At 46.7% G+C, this 22315-nt stretch overlaps 1 protein-coding gene across 1 annotated transcript in view; it reads right to left on the bottom strand.

Annotated features, from left to right (window-relative positions):
* The window catches only part of fam102ab (family with sequence similarity 102 member Ab), a 51975-nt gene extending 32252 nt beyond the window's left edge, over positions 1 to 19723 (bottom strand). The window contains exons 1-2 of the mRNA XM_048258777.1: positions 19504 to 19723; positions 18735 to 19032 (exon numbers count right to left, since the gene is read on the bottom strand). Of these exons, the coding sequence (XP_048114734.1) occupies positions 18735 to 18880 (146 nt within the window). The 5' untranslated portion in view covers positions 18881 to 19032; positions 19504 to 19723. The remainder of the gene's footprint in view (positions 1 to 18734; positions 19033 to 19503) is intronic.
* Positions 19724 to 22315: the final 2592 nt, after the last annotated feature.

The raw sequence follows: 22315 nt of genomic DNA, 5'->3' as shown, positions 1-22315 counted from the left end.
AAGAAAGAGAGAGAGCGTGTGAGTGAAAGAAAATACAGCGTAATTGATTAGCTTGCCAGGCTGCATTGCTACCACATTGCATCTACTTGACCCAGTAAGTCCCCCTTTATATCATCAGAGTGCCTGCGGTTCCTCTGATCAATAAGTCTGTCACAAGCCACAAACCGCCTGGAATCCACTTGTCTCCAACAAGTCTCTTCTGATCCCAGGTCAGTCTGTGTGCCTGTATCTGTCTACCCCCCTCATCCACCTCTCTCTCTCTCCCCCTCCCTCCCTTCCTCCCATCTTTCTCCCTCCCACCCTCTGCTTCTCCACTTGGCAAGGCATGAGGCAGAGGCTGAGGGCACTGGATACCCGCTGCCCTAATTAGAGCTCCTCTGCCCGTGTCTGGCAGTGCTGGCACCCCTCTGCACTACTGAATGGGACTGAATCGATGATCAAGGGGAACTGGAGGCGGGGGGGGCTGCTGCCGCCCCTGCAGACGATAACGAGCCACTCGGCCCAATGGCACACTTTCCTGTATTAGAGCTCGGGGCCAAAAGCTCCAGCTCACCCTCGCTGGAGGTGCTTGTCTTTTTTACAACACACACACACACACACACACTCTCCCACAGGGCTCTGGCTGAACTGCGGCCAGCTCCAGAGGATGGATGAGATGCGACTGGGAGACTTGCGTGTGCCTAGGCCCTAGGGAACCACTCCTCTGGGGCTTTTGTAAGCACTCACTGGTTCCTGTAGCTAAAATTAGCCCTTGTGTAGAGCCAGGTACGCAATGTGTTTCTGGCACAGATATACCATCACACAGGGGCCACTGAAGCACAAAAGAATCACACACACACACACACACACACACACACACCTGACTAATTGAATCATGTAAGTAAAGACAGGTGAACCTGTATGCAGAGAGAGAAAGAGCATGGAAGTGTTTGCAGGCCAAGTCAGGTCGTTGCAAGAGCATCTGTTTAAGTGCAGGCTAAAACAGGCCACTTAACTCAAGGTACGCACTGCAGTATATTTTTATATTATTTATATAAAACGGAGATGACACAGAGAGATGTGTGGAGGAGAGGTCTGAGAACACAGTTAATATTTCATGGGGCTGACAGCTTGGCTCTGTTATTCTGAGCTCTGCCGTTTGTTCCTGCTCACCCGGCCTGTTTACACACACACACACACACACACACACACACACACACAGACACACACAGACACACACACACACACACACACACACACAAGACATACATCACTGTACATCTCTGCTCAAGCAGTGTTGGCCATAAGAGGAAAGTCCACAGAAGTCTTCTTAAAGTTGAGAGGTCACAAGCAGCAAAACACAAACTGTCACACACACACACAAACAACGAAAAACAGACTCTCTCTCTCTCTCTCTATCATCATCTTGATTGTCTGATCCCTCCCCATTTTAGTAGGAAAAAGAACACAGGGAACACTCAGTACACCAATCTCTCTCTCTCTCAATCTTATTGTCCAATCACAGACATATACATTCGCATGAACACGACACACACACTCACAAGCACACACCTTGAGCATGATGGTTGCTTAAGGTTGGACTAGGTGGTACCTGCAGGTCCTGTCTCCACTCTTTTGATAAGGTATGCAAACAGAGTCCTGGGGCTTGGCCTGTTATCAGTGTTAGCTGCACGCTTACATAACATAGAGGCATAGGGGGTGCGGAAACTGCCCCAGGCCTTAAGGGTGCATTCACCTCCATTCTGGCTCAAACAGACCCAGTTGACCCTTAGGCTTAGCTTGTGGGTCAACTAGTACAACACTATGCTAAAGTCCTTGGTGCTGCTGGCAAAGACCATAAGTCCAGATGAATTGTACACACAGATAGCATTCGTCTCAGGATAAGGATGTTGCACTAAAAGGCAAACTCTGGAAAAGTGAACTAGAGACTAACAATGGCTTTAGTGTTGCCTTTTGGCTTTGAAACATGCCAAACTCTACCCAAGACCATGTGACCTCAACCTCTAGACACTTTCCTAGAGCACCTTGAGATCAGCAAAGGAGCCCACTGTGAAACATTAACTAAACAAGAACACAAATGTGCACAAACAGGCACAATGTAGTCCATTTATGGAACACACAATGGCCGTGGATAAATCCATCAGGGTCTGATCGATAAAGATACCCATTTGATCAGTGACTGAATCAATAAGCCCCCACCCCCACTCCCCCCCCTCCACACACACACCCCTTTGGAGTGTCTCTCTATTGTTTTTCCATATTTATGACCGCAGCATCATGGGGAAATACACCACAGCAAATGGAGCGATCAGTCGTGCGGGTGCTGAGCGTGGCATTTTAATCATACAGGCCTGCGGGCGGTCCCACAGCCCACGGAGGGAAACCGTGCCGCACGGGACTGCACGAGAACATCCATCGCCAGGACAGTAGTGAGGCATCCGGCCGCTGTGGCGTTAGAACACACTGGAGAAATGATACAAGCAGCAGTGACTTGCTATAGCAATCGTCTTGCACCCTCAACAGAGCTCTTAAATACACATGGCATTCTGAAGTCCCCCAATGGATACCACAAATATGTTGCAGTGAACAAGTGGTGAATAGATATCCATGCGTACACTGTATATAACAAAAACTTGTGCATTAGAAGTGCTGTACAGTAAAAAATGTATAAAAACTTTTATTTTCTGTCTCTCTCTCTCTCTAAGAGTTTACACACCGTATATCCTGTTTCCATCTCACTTCCCTCTTTCTTTCTGCTACTCTCTCTCTCTCCATGGATGTCTCCATTTGCACCCCTTTCTCTCTCTCTCTCTCTCTCTCTCTCTCTCTCCTTGAAATCAATGGGGGCAGGGATGGGGGGACAAAGAACCACACAAAAGCAAGACAGAAAAGGGATTAAGGGTAGCTAGCTAAACTTTGAAAGCACACACATTATAAACGTAGCATACTATCAATGCACTCTCAATATCCCTTCATATGTACCGTATACTCTGGAACATTATATACATATATATACTGTACATAAACCACACACTGCACTTAAATTTGACCGATGTTGTATTTACATGGTTAGAAATTCCATCTCACTAGAGAAAGGGCTCCACCCATTCACTGAATTCTGATGGTGTTTACTCTTCTATTCGAGAACATTCCTATACTTATGGGAACTATACGAGTAGCCTGCCGGGTACCGACAGTGCAAATCACAGGTTTCCCAGAACTCTCTCTGGGGATCCGGAGCGAAGGGAGGGACACTGACCGTCAGTGATGTCACTTCAGACGTCCCTCCCTGAGCGTGCGTCCTGTAATCACACGTTCCCTCGACACAGGGACAAGCCCAGACACCAAACACACACACACACACACGAATAGACGGGTGCTACACGTGCCACACCCACTAAAATATCAGATTCATAGGGTGGGCTGCGGGCGGAATTCTTCAGTAATTACAAAGTAGCGTGTCCTGTTTGTGAGCATGTCCTGTCCAATAGTGTCCGGCTGTGGCCTGTCAGCTGCTTTCATGTGGTGTGAGGTATGGGGCAGCTCCTTCCCACCTGTCGACCTGTTGAGCCTGTGTGCACAGCGCTTTCAACCCATTAGTATGATTTAGTGTGGACAGAGCAGACACAACCATGACGAGCGCTGACAAATCGCTCTGAGACAGCAATAAACACATCTGTTTAATGCTGATGTCAAGTGCTTTAAAATTGACGTTGGTGACAGCGTGTCATTTCTGATGCACTCCAATATTAGGCTCATAAAAACTTCCTTGCACATTACACACACACAGTTAAGTGCAGCTGTCAAAATAACAGTCTATCAGGGCATATTATTTGCCTGTAGGCAAAAGAGAGGGTTTGCAGTGATGTGCTGAGCGAGTCTTGTGTGCTTTTTTAGTTCGGCTAGAGTGGACAGCTCTTGGAGTCAAATCAGACACAGAATAACTACAGACGGTTTGACCAGGTGGCCCTCCTGAAGAGGAATCCTGGAAGAAAGCAGTCCGAGCCAAGGAGAATGTAACCCCTGACCTCTAAACAGGCATGCGGGCACTTTTGAAAAGCTTTTCGAGAAAATGTAATCCCAGTACATACACACACACAAAAACACACACACACACATACACACCATATATCATAACCAGATAGGAATCGGACCGCGTCAGTTCCATCTGACTTGATCTGAGTGTGTTTCAGCGGACCAAAGTGCCGGATTAAGATTCCAGTAAACAGATTCCGCAGCCTGGAGATTCCCATCAGAGTGGACGGGAGTGCAGGGCCGGGGAGGGACAGGAATGCCGGAAAGTGAAAAGGATAAAGAGAGAAGATAAAAGATCTCCCCTCCTGAAGAAGCGCTTGAAAGCCACTCGACGAGTCGACACTCTCCACGCCACCACGACAGCTGGACTCCTGGCGACCTCTTTTCCAGAAAATCACAGTGCAGGTCCCTACTCACATGGAAACTTGGGATTGCGACGGACGCCAAAGCCTCCGAGACAAAGCGACGTGCCAGAGGATGTGTGTGTGTGTGTGTTGGTGAGGCAGGGAGCCTTCATGTGCCTTCAACCATGGGTATATGATGGCTGAAGGCACACACAAACACACACACATAGACTTTCAGAAGTTTTTGCATATGACATATGACGCTTCCAGAAAGGTAACAAAGCCAGTCAAATACAAATGCACTGTTGCACAGTTGGACATCTCAAAGCACATGACTTGTGCCTGAACTTCAGAAAGTGGGTGAAAAACAAAAGTGCACTACACGGCACTGCAGTGTGTCTCTGAGGCACAGCACAGCACAGCACAGCACAGCACAGCACAGCACAGCACAGCACAGCACAGCACAGCACAGCACAGCACAACACAACACAACACAGCACAACACAACACAACACAACACAACACAACACAACACAGCACAAGCCCATAAGCAGCGTGTCTGTGGTGCTTTCTTTAGGTTTCCACAGGCTGGGTGGGAGAGTGTGTTTGGAATGAGATGGGTTGGGAGTGTGTGTGTGTGTGTTGTGTAGGCAACTGAGTGAATGGAGGGAGCTTTAAAACTCTATCTCTGCGTGAGGGAGATGGTGGGTGTTCCGATTCTTCTCTCTCTCTCTCACACTCTCTCACACTCACTCACACTCACACTCACTCACACTCACACACACACTCACACTCACTCACACAGAGCACAAAGACACACACAAACACACTGAACACACGCTCATACATGCTCACATATGAACTCCACGTCGACCACAAAGAACAGAGGAAACACATGATTCCTTGCCTTCACCTTTGACTCCTTGACCCTGTGAACCATGACTGAGCACAACCAGAGAGCAGAGCAGAGCAGAGCAGAGGGCAGGAGAGGAGCCGTGGGGGAAGCAGTGCTCGGTGTCAGAGCCTAAATAAACAGGCCCCAGATCAGAGGGGGGGGAAGCCGCAAACAAAACACTGCCTGTAGCCGCTAGCCTAGCTTGTACCGCCGCCAACTATGTGTGGTATGGTATGGCAAAGAGACTGTGTGTGTGTGTGTGTGTGTGTGTGTGTGTGTGTGTGTGTGTGTGTGTGTGTGTGTGTGTGTGAGTGTGTGAGCATGTTTACTGTATTGTTAAACTAACCCTTCCTCTCTCCCTCCCTCATTGTGTCGGTACCTCCACCCATCTTTCCTCCACTCCCCGAGGACTTGATTTAACCTACTTCTCAGAGCCGCACACACCTTCCTCTTCCTCCAAACACACACTCACAAACACACACACACACAAACACACACTTCAATACTCAAAGTAGCAAGCCCGGGAGGATTTGAGAGAGGGAAGGAGAGAGGAAGAGGTAGAGAGAGGAAGAACAAGAGAGAAAGAGAGAGAGAGAACATCAACGACAGAAGAGAGAAGGGGAGAGAAGAGCGAAGACACTGACGAACGGTTGACACTATGCTCAGCCAACAGCTGAAAACATTTAACTTGCGACGGAGTGTTCTGATTGGCTGAGCCGTGGGTGAAATGACGAGGCAGCAGATGAGGCAGCTGAGGCAGCTTCTCCGTTGGACCAGTGAAGCCAGTCTCCCAAGCTTGTGGGGAGTCCATATGCCCAGGGACCACCCAGTCCATATGGCCTGGGCAGGGAGTCCATAGGACGCCGAGAGCCTGCGGGTCAACACCCAGTCCATATGAGCGCGCACAGGGACGCCGAGAGCCTGCGGGTCAACACCCAGTCCATATGAGCACGCACAGGGAGGCACTAAGAGCCTGTGGGTCAAGGGGAATAGGACTGCTCTGGGAGGCACTGAGAGCCTGCGGGTCAAGGGGAATAGGACTGCTCTGGGAGGCACTGAGAGCCTGCGGGTCAAGGGGAATAGGACTGCTCTGGGAGGCACTGAGAGCCTGCGGGTCAAGGGGAATAGGACTGCTCTGGGAGGCACTGAGAGCCTGCGGGTCAAGGGGAATAGGACTGCTCTGCTCTGGGAGCCACTTCATACACTCACATGCCTCTCTTTCCACTTCGTCCGCTCTCTCTCTTTCTGCTCTGTCTCTGCTCTCTCTGTCTTTCTGCACACTCTCTCACTCTCTCTTTCTCTCCCTCTCTCTCTTTCTGCTCTGTCTCTGCTCTCTCTCTCTCTTTCTGTGGTCTCTCTCTCACTCTCTCTTTCTGCTCCCTCTCTTTCTGCTCTGTCTCTGCTCTCTCTCTCTTTCTGCACACTCTCACTCTCTCTCTCTCTCTCTCTCTCTCTTTCTGTCCCTCTCTCTCTTTCTGCTCCGTTTCTGCTCTCTCTCTTTCTGCTCTCTCTCTCTCTCTCTCTCTTTCTGTCCCTCTCTCTCTTTCTGCCTGTTTCTGCTCTCTCTCTTTCTGCGCTCTCTCACTCTCTCTCTCTCTCTCTGTCGCTCACTCTGCTCTCTCTTTCCCTCTGAAGAAAACCCAGCTGATTCTGCAGACACTGCAGCAACGCCTTGAAACAGACCATAGGTTAGGTCCACGTCTGCAAACTGCAAACGTCTCACACACACACACACACACACACACACACACACAACACACACACACACACACACACACACACACACACACACACACAAACTCCACCTCTTCTCTAACGTCATAGACTTTCTCAACCACTAGATAAAAGCAGATTTCTTAACAATAACAGGGATTTTTCCAATGTTCCAAATCAACACACTCAGCACTATATTCAAAGCCTTTCTCTACTCTCTGCTAGTGACTGCATGGACTGGCAGAGCCGGATGGCCTGGTGGCCAACTACTGTACCAGTCCCAGCTCAGCTGTTCCTTAGTTCCACACCTGAACTATCTGGAACATTTAGTTCCTCACCTCAACTATCTGGGGCGTTTAGTTCCTCACCTCATGTGACTGCCGATCCTCCCTCTGCACCCTGCTCACCTTACCGCGCAAACGTGTCTGAGCCTGGACGCCATACATCATGTCAAACATACATTCACACCACACCTCACACCACACCACAGAGATAGGCTCACATACGCAGGTAACCCCACGCACGTAACACACACACACATAATACACACACACACACACACACACACACACACACACACACACACACACACACACACACACACACACACACACACACACGGGGGAGAGGACCCAAGAAAAGTCTGCTGATACTATAGCCTCTGCCATGCACCTGACAGTAGTCTGGCCACAGAATGAAAACAGTGTGCTAGCGGCATGTGGCTATAGCATCAGTGCTACTGCACACGTGGCCATGGCGGGGAGGGTCAGGGGCCTCCGCTGATCCAGTTACCAGCCCTGACATGGACCACGGCTACAGCTCAGCTCCGCAAAGATGAACTGCATGGGGGAGAGAAGACCGCGGAGCCTCTGAGCGGTCTGTGCGTTTAAAGGGAGAAAGAAGAGAACAGGGAAGAGAGAGAGAGAGAGAGAGAGAGAGAGAGAGACAGAGAGAGACAGAGAGAGAGAGAGAGAGAGAGAGAGACAGAGAGAGAGAGAGAGTGTGGAGGGAGCCAAGACACAGCTTTCCTGAAAAGTGTATAATCACCAGTCCAGAGAAAGGCCTTACTTAGCCTGTTCTTTTTTCTATGATAAACACTCACCCCACACAAATGTCATAGGTCAAAGCACAGGGGAGACCACACATGTGCACACACATAAATGCGCACACACACACACACACACAAAAGAAATTGAAACATTTTGCATCAACACACACACAAAATGTGCACATAACTATACATGAAAGACTAGAATGTGGTGACAGTCACCGTTCTGTCATGTTGTAATACCTCGGGACAGGAAGCTAGTTTCTCTTCTGTGAGCTTTAAAAAGCTGCTGTTGGTGACTATTCTAGACCGTTAATGACAGACAACACAGACGCCAGACATAGTTGCACACATTATATGTGGATGAGTGTGCCTGTTAAAAATATCACAGGGTTTGGTGCAAAACAGCTAGAGAGTTGCACTATAGCCTGACATTTATGAAATAGAACTCAAATAGCAGGCTGTACTCCACCATTGGCCTAAGAGCACCAGGCATTTGAGTGGTTCCATCAGAAGCTCTTATTCTACGTTTGTGAACATATGAAAATAATGATGTCTATATTTAGCTCCATATGTCCATATTTAATGATGTCCATATTTAGCTCTGTGTGTACATGTCTGGAGTGAGCCTGTAGTTGTCAGAATCTCACTCCTCTGTTCTCCAGGCCTTACCAGAGTGACGAAGGGATCAGCGCCTACGGTACTGCCGACCACAACACACCCCTCTTCACCCCATTACACACTTTCACAAACACAAACAGGCATTCACACTCCCCTCAAAACAGTTGCAACACTACTAGCCCCCCCATCTCCCAACCACATTTCCCAACCACACTCACACACACACAGGGGGGTTGCATACCCAGGCTTATACCAAGTGTAAGGGGGGGGGGCAATACCCAGCTCACCCCCACCCTCCTTCCCCTGCTCCCCTCCTTCTCACTGGCCTCAATCAAATGGGGCTTTAAATCGACATTTACAAGCCTGGGTGCCTGGGTGCGTGCACACCGCGGCATTAACGCATCGTAAAACACTGGCATAGACGCAGAGAGGCACAAACAACCAAACACACACACACACACACACACACACACACACACACCAGATAATAAAAAAGACACACACACACAAGCATTGCCTATTTATCTGAAACAACATTAATCTTCTCACCTTTGAAAACATACCCACACACACGTACACAGACACATGTACACAGACACACACTGGGGCGTGTATCCAAGCAGTAACAACGTTATCAGGCCAGTAACAGAGAAAAAACAAAAAAATCTTAGCTGGCTTAACAGAGCAGAATTTCAGGGGCATTTTCCATGTCACAATACAGCAGTCATCTTCACACAGATAAAGACATCATCTGCTCTTGCAACCCCTGGGTGTGAAATGGCAACAGAGTTTCAGAAACAGGGATACAGAGTTGCAAACACAATCCAGGGTATGTGGATTACTTTGAATGCAAAGGCCACAAGAGTGCAAAGCAAGACAAGATTCATGGGAAAATACTTCCTGCTACATTAGAGGCGAGTGAAGACCACACGCTCGAGGTGACACTCAAATGCAATGAACACATTGTAAATGAAGACCCGAACTAGTATCTTATTCTAAACAACACAGCGCACACACACACACACACACACACACACACACACACACACACACACACACACAAGATGGACATCTAACATCTCATTCCAAGAGCAATCTCAACTTAAGCACTAATTAATATGAACATACTACATGAGTCAGAGTATAACATTGTCACATTAGCTGAAACATCCCTCTTTGTTCCATAAACTGGATATGATTCATCAACCAAAAAGCAGTCCCAGTGACCACAGAAGAGGAAGTAGGGCACTACGCTAACATGTGCAAATCCCCTCTCCAGATACTCAGCCATACTCAACCCGGGAGGCACTCTTCAAAGACAGCAGGGAGGGAGGGAGAGAGAGAGAGGGAAAAAATGGAGATGGAAATAGCGTTTCCTCTGCTTCCTCCTGTAGTTAATTAAAACATTCTAAGATCTCCATGGAGAAGAGAGGACACTACGGCTCTTTTGTTCTCTCTTTTAATTGGACGGAGACCTGATGGCTGAATCAGGCACAAGAGCAGCAGCGCTGCTATCTGGCCCACTGCAGGTGTTCCTGTGACTGCAGAAGCCATAAACTGTATGAATCAGTGTAAACGGAATCTTTACGGCTGATGCAGGGCAGAGCACATATGAACTCACTGTGTGAGTGTGTGCGTGTGGGGTGGTCCTGGTGGAGGGGAGATAACAGAGCTGTCTGCTCTAGTTTAGGAGCCTATTATAGAGGTGTGTGTGCGTGCGCGCGTGGTATGTGTGTGTGTGTGTGTGTTATTGCATGCAGATTGCTGTAATGGGAAAAAAGTGGGCACAGTCAAATCTGACAACACCTTACAGTTTACAAAGGGTGTGTAGGACTGGCGTGCGTGCATGTGTGTCTTTAATCGTCAAGTGGGACGCTTGTGTGTCTGGGCTCCATGAAGCAATCCTCTCTCGGGCTGATTGATAGATTCCTGAGTCTGCTCCTGATTGGATAGACTCCGAGTCTGCTCTAAGTCACTCCATGAGAATGGGATGGGAGAAGCCGGTGAATCTAAATCTTTAATCTCAATCTGTTCTTGACTGGGAGGGCCCTGCTTTTAGGCTGGCCATACAGAACCAATAGAACCAAGGCACAAGCATGTTTAACACAGCAGAAACAGACTGAGATAGTGGGGAGCACTCATGTGACACTATTAACCACACATTAACACACACACACACAAATACACACACATAAACACACACACAGAAGTTCAGGTCAGTACAGGTTCTTTTTAGCCACTTTGCATATCACCTTGTGTAAAGATCATCCCCACACCGTTACGATGAGGCAGGGTGTTCATTTGAGAGGTGTGTGTGCGTGTGCGCGCGCGTGTATGTGTGTGTGTGTGTGTGTTATTGCATGCAGATTGCTGTAATGGGAAAAAAGTGGGCACAGTCAAATCTGACAACACCTTACAGTTTACAAAGGGTGTGTATGACTGGCGTGCGTGCATGTGTGTGTCTTTTTTAATCGTCATGGGGACGCTTGTGTGTCTGGGCTCCATGAAGCAATCCTCTCTCACGGGCTGATTGGATAGATTCCTGAGTCTGCTCCTGATTGGATAGACTCCTGAGTCTGCTCTAAGTCACTCCATGAGAATGGGATGGGAGAAGCCGTAATCTAAATCTTAATCTCAATCTGTTCTTGACTGGGAGGGCCCTGCTTTAGGTCGCACACACACACACAATAAAGCATAGAACCAAGGCACAAGCATGTTTAACACAGCCAGGAAACAGACTGAGATAGTGGGAGCACTCATGTGACACTATTAACCACACATTAACACACACACACACAAATACACACACATAAACACACACACAGAAGTTCAGGTCAGTACAGGTTCTTTTAGCCTACTTTGCATATCACCTTGTGTAAAGATCATCCCCACACCGTTACTGATGAGGCAGGGTGTGGGAGTACGCTGTGCTCCGAGAACAAAGGGGACACAGGTAAGCGAAGATCACCTGGATCACCTGTACCTGAGCAACCAAACCGCCAGCATGAGCAACTAAACACTCAGACAAAAGGTAGAGGAAGGAAGTTTATTGATGAAAATATTCAGACAGGCAGGTTTTATTCATTTGAGAGATTAGTGGATTTCTTAATAAAGGGAATATATAGAGATTTTGGGAATTTCTAATAGACTATGTGCATGAAAGGCTCCTGTACGCTCATTTATTTCCGATGGAGCGTTAACTCTGTTGTAACGTCATCTTCTGTTATGTTCTGCTCCTTCCCTCCAACATGGAATACCTTGTTTGCCCAATAATAACAATTTTAACACAGACATAAATCCCTCTTTATCAGAACATGCTGATTCACTAGTGCAACACCCAGCCGAGTGCGTGTAGATACTAATTACATAAACAATAGCGGCAGGTTCAAACACACCTGGCTCCACCGGAAACAAACCAGCGTACAGAGAGCCTTTCTTGCACGTAGGCTATTAAGTAAATATGCAGAGATTTCAGGATTGTGTGTGTGTGCGTGGGTCCCATATCTCTGAGGCTGCGTGCTTTTTCCGGCTCGTTTCTCCATCTCAGTGGCCCCTCTATTCACTCCGTTTCTCACTTTCACTCCTCTCTCCATTTTCCCCTTGTTGTGGAATCTGTGGAATGAGGCCATGCTGGCGCGCTCCCCTTCTGCCACGTTCACAGAGTCCCTCGTCCAGCAGATAAAGCCCCCTCTCTCCCTCCTTCTCCCTCGTCCAGCAGATAAAGCCCCCTCTCTTTCTCCCTCTCCCTCTCTTTCTCCCACTCCCTCTCTTTCTCCCACTCCCTCTCCCTCTCCCTCTCTTTCTCCCTCTCCCTCTTTCTCCCACTCCCTCTGCCTCTCCTTCCTTTCTTCCCTCCTTCTCTTTTCTCTCTGCCCAGTACCCTTCCCTCCCTCTTTTCCTCTCTCTACGGGGTCGTTTATTTCTCGATATGTGTCTGCAAGACTGAGAGAGGCACCAATTATGTGCTGCTGTGTGTCTGACACCTCATTACTGTTTTCTCCCCCCCTCCTCCTCCCTCCTCCCTCCTCCTCCTCTTCCTCCCAGAGCCCTGCAGCTGGTTGTCCGGACCCTGATATTTTTACCTGGCCGCGGAGGGCCTCCCGTGGCTGCGGCTCATGAATAAGGCATGGCAGTGGCCTGAGAGAGCCAACCTGCAGCCCCAGCACTGGACTCTGTCCTGCACCTGAGTGGGCGCACGCATCGATGAAGGGGAGTAGGGGTGGAGCCGGCTGGTGTTTAGTGTTATGAAACAGGACTCTTTAATAGAATTTATCAGTAAGACATGCTTGTGCCCTGGATACATGTTTTAGTGTGTGTGTGTGTGTGTGTGTGTGTGTGTGTGTGTGTGTGTGTGTGTGTGTGTGTGTGTGTGTGTGTGTGTGTGTGTGTGTGTGTGTGTGTGTGTGTGTGTGTGTGTGTGTGTGTGTGTGAGTGTGAGTGTGAGTGAGTGTGAGTGTAGAGGGAGGCACAGGAGGAGAGATGAAAGAAAACAGAGAGTGTGTGGATGAGATCACAGTGTTTACAGTTACAGAAGTCTCTCCACGGAGCCTGTATACATGTTGTAAACTCCCAGCAGAGTATCCCCCGAGACACAGACACACACAGACACACACAGACACACACAGACACACACAGACACACACAGACACACACAGACACACACACACAAATGCACGCACGCCAATACACAGATTCAGAATCACATACACAGACACACACAAGCACAGATTGCACACAAAAAAATTCAAATACAGAATCCATGTATACAGACACACGTGCACATACATATTCATACATACAAGCACTCTCACTGGGCCACATAATAAAAAAAACAGCATCCATTACTCAGATGGCGGTGATAAACAAAGTCATACTTTCTGACGGTTCCTCCCAAACATTCATCACCATAAAACTGAAGGCCTCATTAGTCAGGGGGAAATCTAACCCACCCCCTTTACAGGAAAACACACTCTGGACAAGAAGCATTTACTGGCCCCTGTGATCCCTCACTGATACTTGGATGCTGGTGCTTCGAAATGAGCAGAATGTGAGGTATTTTTCGACTGGCCAAACTCCAGAGGTCTGGTTGCTGGCGGAAAAACAATAATTCATCCTCTCCTCCGGGACCTGCTGGGCAGTTTTCCACCCTCATCTGGGAAAAATGAATTGCTCAGCTGATCCATTATCTTGATGTTGACCGTACAAATAAATACACAGATGAAGATTCCCATTGCGAAGAGTATAAGAAGAGAGAAGAGAAGAAAGGGAAGGTCATTAAGGAGAGATAAAGAGACAAAGAGAGAGAGAGAGAGAGAGAGAGAAAATGAAAAAGAAGAATCAGAGGAAGACCGAGAGACAGAAAGATTTGTCTGAAGCCAAGAAGGACGGGGAAGAGGTTAGCAGTGCAAAGATCAACAAGATGATGGAAATGGTGCAACTAGGTAGGGAGTGCCTCAAACCTGCAGAGAAAAGAAGGATTAGATGAACTGGGGAGTGGCAAGAGGGAGGGATGAGCGTGAGACAGAAAGAAAGAGAGAAGAGGAGAATGAATGAAGAAGAGCATCAGAAAGAGAGTGAGTGGAAGAGGACAGCAGATGTACAGATCAGGGAAAAGAGGAGAAGATAAAGAGCTCCAATCCCAGGGAAGATAAATACAAACTGGCCCATCTCCACAGCAACCTCTTAGAGTTCTAAACATCATAAGATCATTTGTTTACAGACAAGAGAAGACAGAACACATAGTCAGAAGCCAACTTCCTTTTCACACAGCCGCCTTTCCCCTTGGCCAAGACTTAATACAGTTATAGGGAACAAATGACCAGATAACAAAATTCCCCTGAACACACGGACAAGCCAATGAGTAAGGTATACCTGTGAGAACAGATAGGGCCTTTCTGCCCATAAACACACAGGCATCTGACCCTCAGTAACCTGAGTTCTGTTTGCTTACAGTGCTGTGATGAATGCATTTCACTGTTATGGTTGAGGCAACTATTCCATTTGTGACTGTTTCCTTGCCAGGTGGTGGCCAGAGATTTGCCTGTGGCCTGCTGAGCTTGAGTGGGTGACACAGACCGCGATGACCTTGATGGAGAGCCGGGCGAAAGAGCGTGACATAACAGCCACAGCCTTGCGCAAACATTAACCATAGATTGGCCTCCAAAGGAGCACTTGCTGCTTTTCGCCTGGATGGCCTCGATGTTTGCTTTTGTTCCTTACGTACACACAAGAACCAGGGAGTGGAGCAGTTTCAACCTGGGCCGTTGAGAAATGTCGGGCAAACGAGGCAGCTGAGTGCGTCATGTGACTGGGAGCCACCTCCCAGACCAGGAATTTCAGGCTTCTTGTATTTCAACATGATCTGATCTAGTCACAAAACCAGAACGGTCAACAGTTGGGAGTTGAAATGCACTTCCAGAAACCCAATAAGCACACAGCACACAGCGCACAGCACACAGCACACAGCTCTTATTCTTTATTCTATTCTTGCTCCCCTCCAAGTCTGCGTGTAACTCATGGGAGGTGATAATACTTTGCACTGGGTGACAGGGGCTTGAGGTAAAAGAAAGACATTGCAAGAAAGAAACACACACGCACACACACACTCTCTCTCTCTATCTCAAGTCATTATGAGTGTCAAACTGTGATGTACGAGTGTCAGAGGCTATGTTAGCGAGCGCTGTGCAGGTCCACCATTAAAAAAGCAGCAGGCTCAGCAAATGCTCATCCTTCATGCTGTAGTGCCTTCTCTGCCCTCTTTTCATCAGACTGCCCCCACCCCAGAACGCGCGCACACGCACACACACACACACACACACACACACACACACACACACACACTGAGGGAGGTTGATGGCTCAACTCTGCAGAGCTGGCATTAGTATACCCTCAAGCCAAGGGACTATTCACCTTGCCAACCGAAACCCAATGCCAGGGCAGCAGGGCCATGGCGATGGCAGGGCCAGAGAGTAGCCTTTGGTCTCTGCCATCGTTTGGCTTCATGACCTCAGTGGGAGAGATGTAGAAATATGAGTACAGAGGGATGAGGAGCTGAAACGAGAGAAGGAGGGAGATAACAAGGGAACAAGATACAGAGGAGGAAGAAAGAGAGAGAGAGAGAGAGAGAGAGAGGAGGAGAAAAAAAATAGAAGGCTGAAGAACTGTGGCTTGGTTTGTGCAGAGAAAACACACTGTCCACAGTGCCATTCTCTCTATCTCTCTCTCGCTCACCCCTTACCCCCACCCTCCCTGCTCCTCTGGGCCACACACTCAGGGCTTTGTTCAGACCAAGGCCAGTGGCGGGCATCTGGGTGCATGGGTGTCTGGGCAGTGCTCGCCACTCAGTGCCTGGCACAGAGTGGTCATACTGCCATGTGATGGCACACTCATTCCAATTAGTCATATGCCTCTGAGAATAACACTTTGTTTTTCTCTCTCTCTCTCTCTCTCTCTCTCTCTCTCTCTCTCTCTCTCTCTCTCTCACACACACTTCAGAAATACAACTGGAGACAAACACTAACAAGCTCATACAATGTACAGGCAGAGCTTTTACAAATACACTTAATCAGATAAGACAGCTGCAAGGATATTCAGCCTCAGCAACAGACCCCCTCAAAAAAGGAAATTTACAGAGCATGTTTGGAAGTTTGGAAAGTGTGTACGCACAAACACTACAATCCCTCACACGAAGACAGACAGACAGACAGACACACACACACACACACACACTGCTGTTTAAGTAGGCCCATGTGTACAGTTATTCTGTTTTGCTCATATGCAAAGCAGTGGCCCATTCCCAGACACCTGTGCATCTGGCCTGGCCTAGCTTAGGCTGATATTTATAAACACAAACAAGGCTGCAGCCGCACTGAATGACAGCTGTCAACTAAACGCTTCCTCCTGCACAGAGAGCTGACACAGAATGAGTCGGAGTCAGCACATAACAAGCACCTGCATTCTTGTGGGAACAGAATGTTCTGGAGAGCTCAATGCCACCATGTCTGCAACCACCCTAACAAGGTGTTGAGGTGACAGAGACCACAGAACAAGGCTTTATGCACCGGCCTCCATCAATGCTACTTTGAAACCTGAACTGGCCTCTTTTGTCATGTTGGCAGACTGAATTTACCCTCTCTATCTTCTTTAACTTGAGAGATCAACGGGTGTGAAGAAAGAGACCAAGGGAAGAAAAGATAATAACAATAGTAAGGAACCAATTTCTTTCAAGTGCACACATATCTTGCCTGGCTAGAAATATCATGTCCAGGTCCAATGTTTCTGTAGCTAACCATGGTTTTATATCAACAGCTACATTTTCCTCTTCATTTGCAAGCAAGTGTCCAAGAAATCAATGAATACACATTGCCTGGATCCCTGAATTATCAAAATCAGCAACCTTCCCTAGTATATGCTTCTCTTAATATGAATGTTTCTGAACTTACCATTAGGCTATAAGGGATAAAGCCGCAATATGCCATGTAATTTACAGAAAATTACATGCAAAATAAACTTAAAAAATAAACTTTTTTCATTGAAATTGCAAACTTGCAATAGTGTGCAAAGCATGCGAGATATTCTGGATGTTTCTGATCATGTGCCTTTTCTCTCTCTATCTCTTTCTCATTACATCCCACACTTTGAGAAATCCACCCACCATATTTTGAAGAACGCTGCCTATTGAGCATTTAAACTCAAACAAGTCAGTGGAAAGCAAAAGGACTACACCAGTGTGCACTCAGGATGCTGTTAGCGCTCATAGCGTGAGTGAACCCGCCCCTGTGATTGTCCCAGGCTTCAGAGGTGGCTAAATAGACTCCTAATGATGTTTCAGTGAGCTCGGCTGGTGGCCTTTGATGACAGTACTTCTCAGCAAAGACGCCAAAAGGCATCTCAATGGACTAAGGAGAACAGGACGCAGATACACATCCGTGCGTGCACGTGCACACACACACACACTCACAGATCTAAAACACTGGAAAATCCACTCCGTCTGTAGGCAAAACAGAACCTTGTGTCTGAGTGTTGATGCCAGTGCTCATGAGTCATGGCAGCCGGCTCAGACGTTGGGCCCTACCGAGAGCTCCTCTCTAAAGTGGAGCATGGAGACCAACACCACACACACACACACACACACACACACACACACACACACACACACACACACACACACACACACACACACACACACACACACACACACACACACACACACACACACACACACACGAAAACGACAAAACGAACAAGGATGGTTCCAGGGGCGAGCGGGTTCAGGCTGCTTTTCCAAATCCTTCTCCCACACAAGCCACTGTGTCTGGCTAGGGTCAAGTGCAGAGTGCAGCTCCTCACCATTAACACTTAACTCATCAGAGTCCCTTTACAATGCAGCCAGAGACATCATTTATAGGCATAAGACAAAATATGCCAGTCTCACAAATGTATGTCTTCATCATTATACAGTAGCTTAAAATCGATTTTAGATTAAACAAAAGTAATTATTTGAAATCTAAGGTGACCCAAGTCCAAGCCAAAATTTCACATCATCCAAAATTAAATGTACATGACTTTGCAACATCCAGGCTCTGCAATATGTAAAAAAAACATAAAGACTTCAATGAGAATGAAAAGGCTATTGTTCGCCTGTTACCATTGGGCACAATTAATGACTTCCTACCCCCCACCACCACCACCTCTTTAAGGTTGTGGTTAATGTGGCATAGCAAGAAGGCTCTGCAGAGCATCCCAAATTTACAACAAAGAAATGATGGCGCACACATACAAAAGGTCTTTTTTTTTAAACTGCCATGAGCTCTGTTATAAAAGATTATATTAATGATGATTCTGTGTAGGCTAAAGACAACAAAAATTGAACAAAGCCACATGCTTCAGAGATGGTGTAAAGCAGGTGTTTCACCTAAACCTGCCCAATGACGGCAACAATTATTTAAATCTGCAGAAATAATCCAGATTATTTGAAATTCAGTGTCACTATAAATTAAATTGGATACACCAAGTTACCATCAAATTACCACTGTAGTCAAATGATAAATCAACTCTCATTCCAATAATGGACGTTTACCTGGATGATGAAATGGCAAAATCTCCACCGTCCAGCAGTCTGATTTTACAGAAGAGCATCCCGTTGACAAAGGGTACCGCTGTCAACTCTTCGAGCGTAAAATTAGTCTGAAATTTGAACTTTTTCTTCTTTATTAAAAACGCCATGTTTGTGCAGGAATCAAACGGACAGTAGGCCTACTAAGAGTCGATGTATAGAAATTGCACGTAAACCCCGGGCAACGAAAAGTCTTAATCTGGAGCTTGAAAGTCCTTTTTGAAATTGTTATCTTGGTTCAGCATCTTCTGTTAATTTGCACCTGCATAAGACAAAAAAACAAAACAGCCATCAGGCAACTTGGAAATAACCACCAAAATGTAATATATTTGTGTAAGAAAAACTCACTTCACGGGGACTGTTTCCCAGACATTAGCCAGCCAGCCAACCCTATGATTAAACTAGGCTTATAACTTCTTCGCAAGGCAGGTAGGATATAGGTTTATAAAACACATGCTATCTGCTGGCCGCACGATCTTTTTAAGTGGTAAGATATAGGCAAAGATAGACTCAAAGGCTGTCGTCCAAACATAGCCTAGCCTACTTGACAGGGAAATATAAGAGTTTCACCGATAGCCCAACGTAGGCTACGTTCCGTCAAATAATTCAGTGGCAAGTTAACACTGAAAAGCTCCCTTTCAAAACAGCACCACAAGAAACAACAGGCTACGTCTCAGTTTACCATAAGCGCCGACAACGGCACAATAAAGTATAACTTCAGAAGCGTACTTACATGTATCTGACTGATATCGACGAAGCCTATGTCGGTTTCTCAGTACTGAATCAAGACCACCGCTGTCTTGACTAAAATCACAACAGCAATCTTTTCCAACTGTCAGGCAAGGCAATCCCCGTACTTTGGAGCGTGCTGTAGTGGTGGGGCTAATTTAAACCCTCCTCCTCGACTCAGCAGCGGCCAGAAGCGCCGCCCTCCCTACGACGCGTGGACTTCCTTGAATAAAATTGGCTCGCAGTTTGTATGCTACATTAACAGCTGCCGGCTGACACTGCTGGCTAGAAGCTAGACCGAAACTAAGAGATGGTCTGTAAGAGACTGTTCATGTATTCTCCATGCAAATAGGCCCATAACTCAGATTGGTGTAGGCTATAGACTACTTCGTACTGTCTATACTGGCTAATTTGTCTGAGTGACTGATAATGACTGACTGACTCTATTATTGTGGTTACATGTATTCTCTAAATGCAGGTTTTGTAAAGCACTTTTTCTAGCTGGCATTTTCTGTGTATGAAAGGTGCTAAATGTACAAATAAATACAAATAAATTATTATTATGATTATTATTAGGCTGTTATTGTTATTATTATTATTATTATTATTATTATTTTACAAATGAAAATGCATTTAGTTGAAGGTTGAAATACGGGGGAAATATTAAAACAAAAAAATGAGAGGGCTATTATGCAAGAGGGTAGCCTATCTTTCCACAATCCTGATGTTGCTTTGAGTGCCATACACGCTTCAGTTGCAGTGCACGGGTGCGTGGTTGAAGCGCAAGGTGCGCGTCTCAGTTTATGGGTTAGATTGTATCTGCATTGTTCTGACAGTGGGGGTCGAAAGATATTCCACTCTATTCCCGTTATTATCAGTCTAGAAGTAATACTCATTATTCGCTGTAGGCAACAGGAGGTAGTTAAAAATATTAACTTAGCCTATAGGCCCTGGGCATAGCAAGTACCGAAGTAAAATCGAGCGACACGGTTCTTACATATACCATTAAGATGCTTAAAGGCATTTAAAGAGATGCGACGTCGACGTACAATGCTGAAGTAGGCTACCAGAACGTTTCAGTCTGGGTTAAAATTGGCAAGATGCGATGCCTTGTTCTGTGCGCTTTTTATGTTCGCATGTAGCGTCCTCTGCTGGTGGCTTCGGCGCCACCACCTATGAATAGACGCGTTGCAATCACCTATGAATGGTCTGTCTTCATTCAAAACATGTTCTTAAAAAACATACACTGCTCAAAAAAATAAAGGGAACACTTGGTCATAGGAGTATAGCATCAAGTCAGTCACACTTCTGGGATATTGATCTGGCCAGTTATGCAACAGAGGTGGTTGTGAATCAGGTTCACCTGCTTTGATGTCAACGAAATTTACTACAGGTGTACTAGAGGGCCAACTATGAGATGACCCCCAAAACAGGAATGGTTTTACAGGTGGTGGCCTGACTTCATGAAGGTGGCCTGAGGGCCCGATGGCCTCTAGAGGGACCTGTGCTCACTGCCCAGCACCGTGGAGCTCATTTGAAATTTGCCATAGAAAACAAAATTGGCAGGTCTGCCACTAGCGCCCTGTGCTTTTCACAGATGAGAGCAGGTTCACCCTGAGCACATGTGACAGACATGAAAGAGTCTGGAGATGTCATGGAGAACATGATGCTGCCTGCAACATCATTCAGCATGACCGGATTGGTGGTGGGTCAGTGATGGTCTGGGGAGGCATACCCTTGGAGGGATGCACAGACCTCTGTGGGCAGGACAACGGCACCCTCACTGCTCTTAGGTATCGGGATGAAATATTCTGACCCTGTACTGGTGCAGTGGGCCTTGGGTTTCTCCTGGTGCACAACGATGGCCACATGTGGCAAGAGTGTGGCAAGAGTGTGCAGGCAATTCCTGGAGGATAAATGAATTCATACAATTGACTGTCCCCCACACTTCCCTGACTTAAATGCAATAGAACACCTCTCGGACATTATGTTTTGGTCCATCCAACACCCTCCTTTCATTTCGTAACACATTAACCAGTCCATATCAGCATAGATATCCAGCATGATGTATCTGATGTGTTTTCAAAGTGTTCCTTTAATTTTTTTGAGCAGTGTATATAGCTATATCGTTGAAATCTCAACTCAACTCAAGAAAAGAAGACAATTTGAAAAACCTTCATCATTTATCTTCACAAATGTATGAGAAATTGAACTCATTCAGACAGTGACCCAACACCCTCATCATGTCCTTATGTCCTTCACAAATGTGCATTTGCGGTAGGCCTACTGAATCTTCCCCCATCTACAGCACAGCACCTACAAATTACATTACACACATTCACTCTCTGTTATACTTGTATAGGCTAATATAGGCCCTAGGCCTATGTCTCCTCATGGGCTGTGGGAATCATTGAAGATTTTTGTTGTTGTTGTTGTTTGTGTGTGTGTGTGTGTGTGTGTGTGTGTTTGTATTGGGGTGTCATAGGAATAGGAAATTTAGGAAAACTGTATTTCAACAGATTTTGTCGGATTTCCATCTCTGTGAAATAACATGTATTTAAACTTAGACTTTCTTAATTAGTCTGGATTTGATAGGCCTGCCATTTTCATTTTATTCATTCAGACAAAAAAATCAAAGTTTTTACTCAATAAAGTCCACAACTGGGAAACTGTTAGCAAAACTTCCCAAGTTTCTCAGCTGTTGTTTCCACATAAGGTGGCGTTCACGAGGACTTTTCTGCTGGGAAACATGTGTCCCCCTTTATTTCCAGACCGCACAGTTATATTTCCCTACAGAGCCCCGCCCAACGTAATGA

The sequence above is a fragment of the Alosa alosa genome, chromosome 12, assembly GCF_017589495.1.
Source record: "Alosa alosa isolate M-15738 ecotype Scorff River chromosome 12, AALO_Geno_1.1, whole genome shotgun sequence".
Taxonomy (NCBI): Eukaryota; Metazoa; Chordata; class Actinopteri; order Clupeiformes; family Clupeidae; genus Alosa; species Alosa alosa.
The sequence above is the reverse complement of the archived record's forward strand: the minus strand, read 5'-3'. Positions and strand labels throughout refer to the sequence as shown.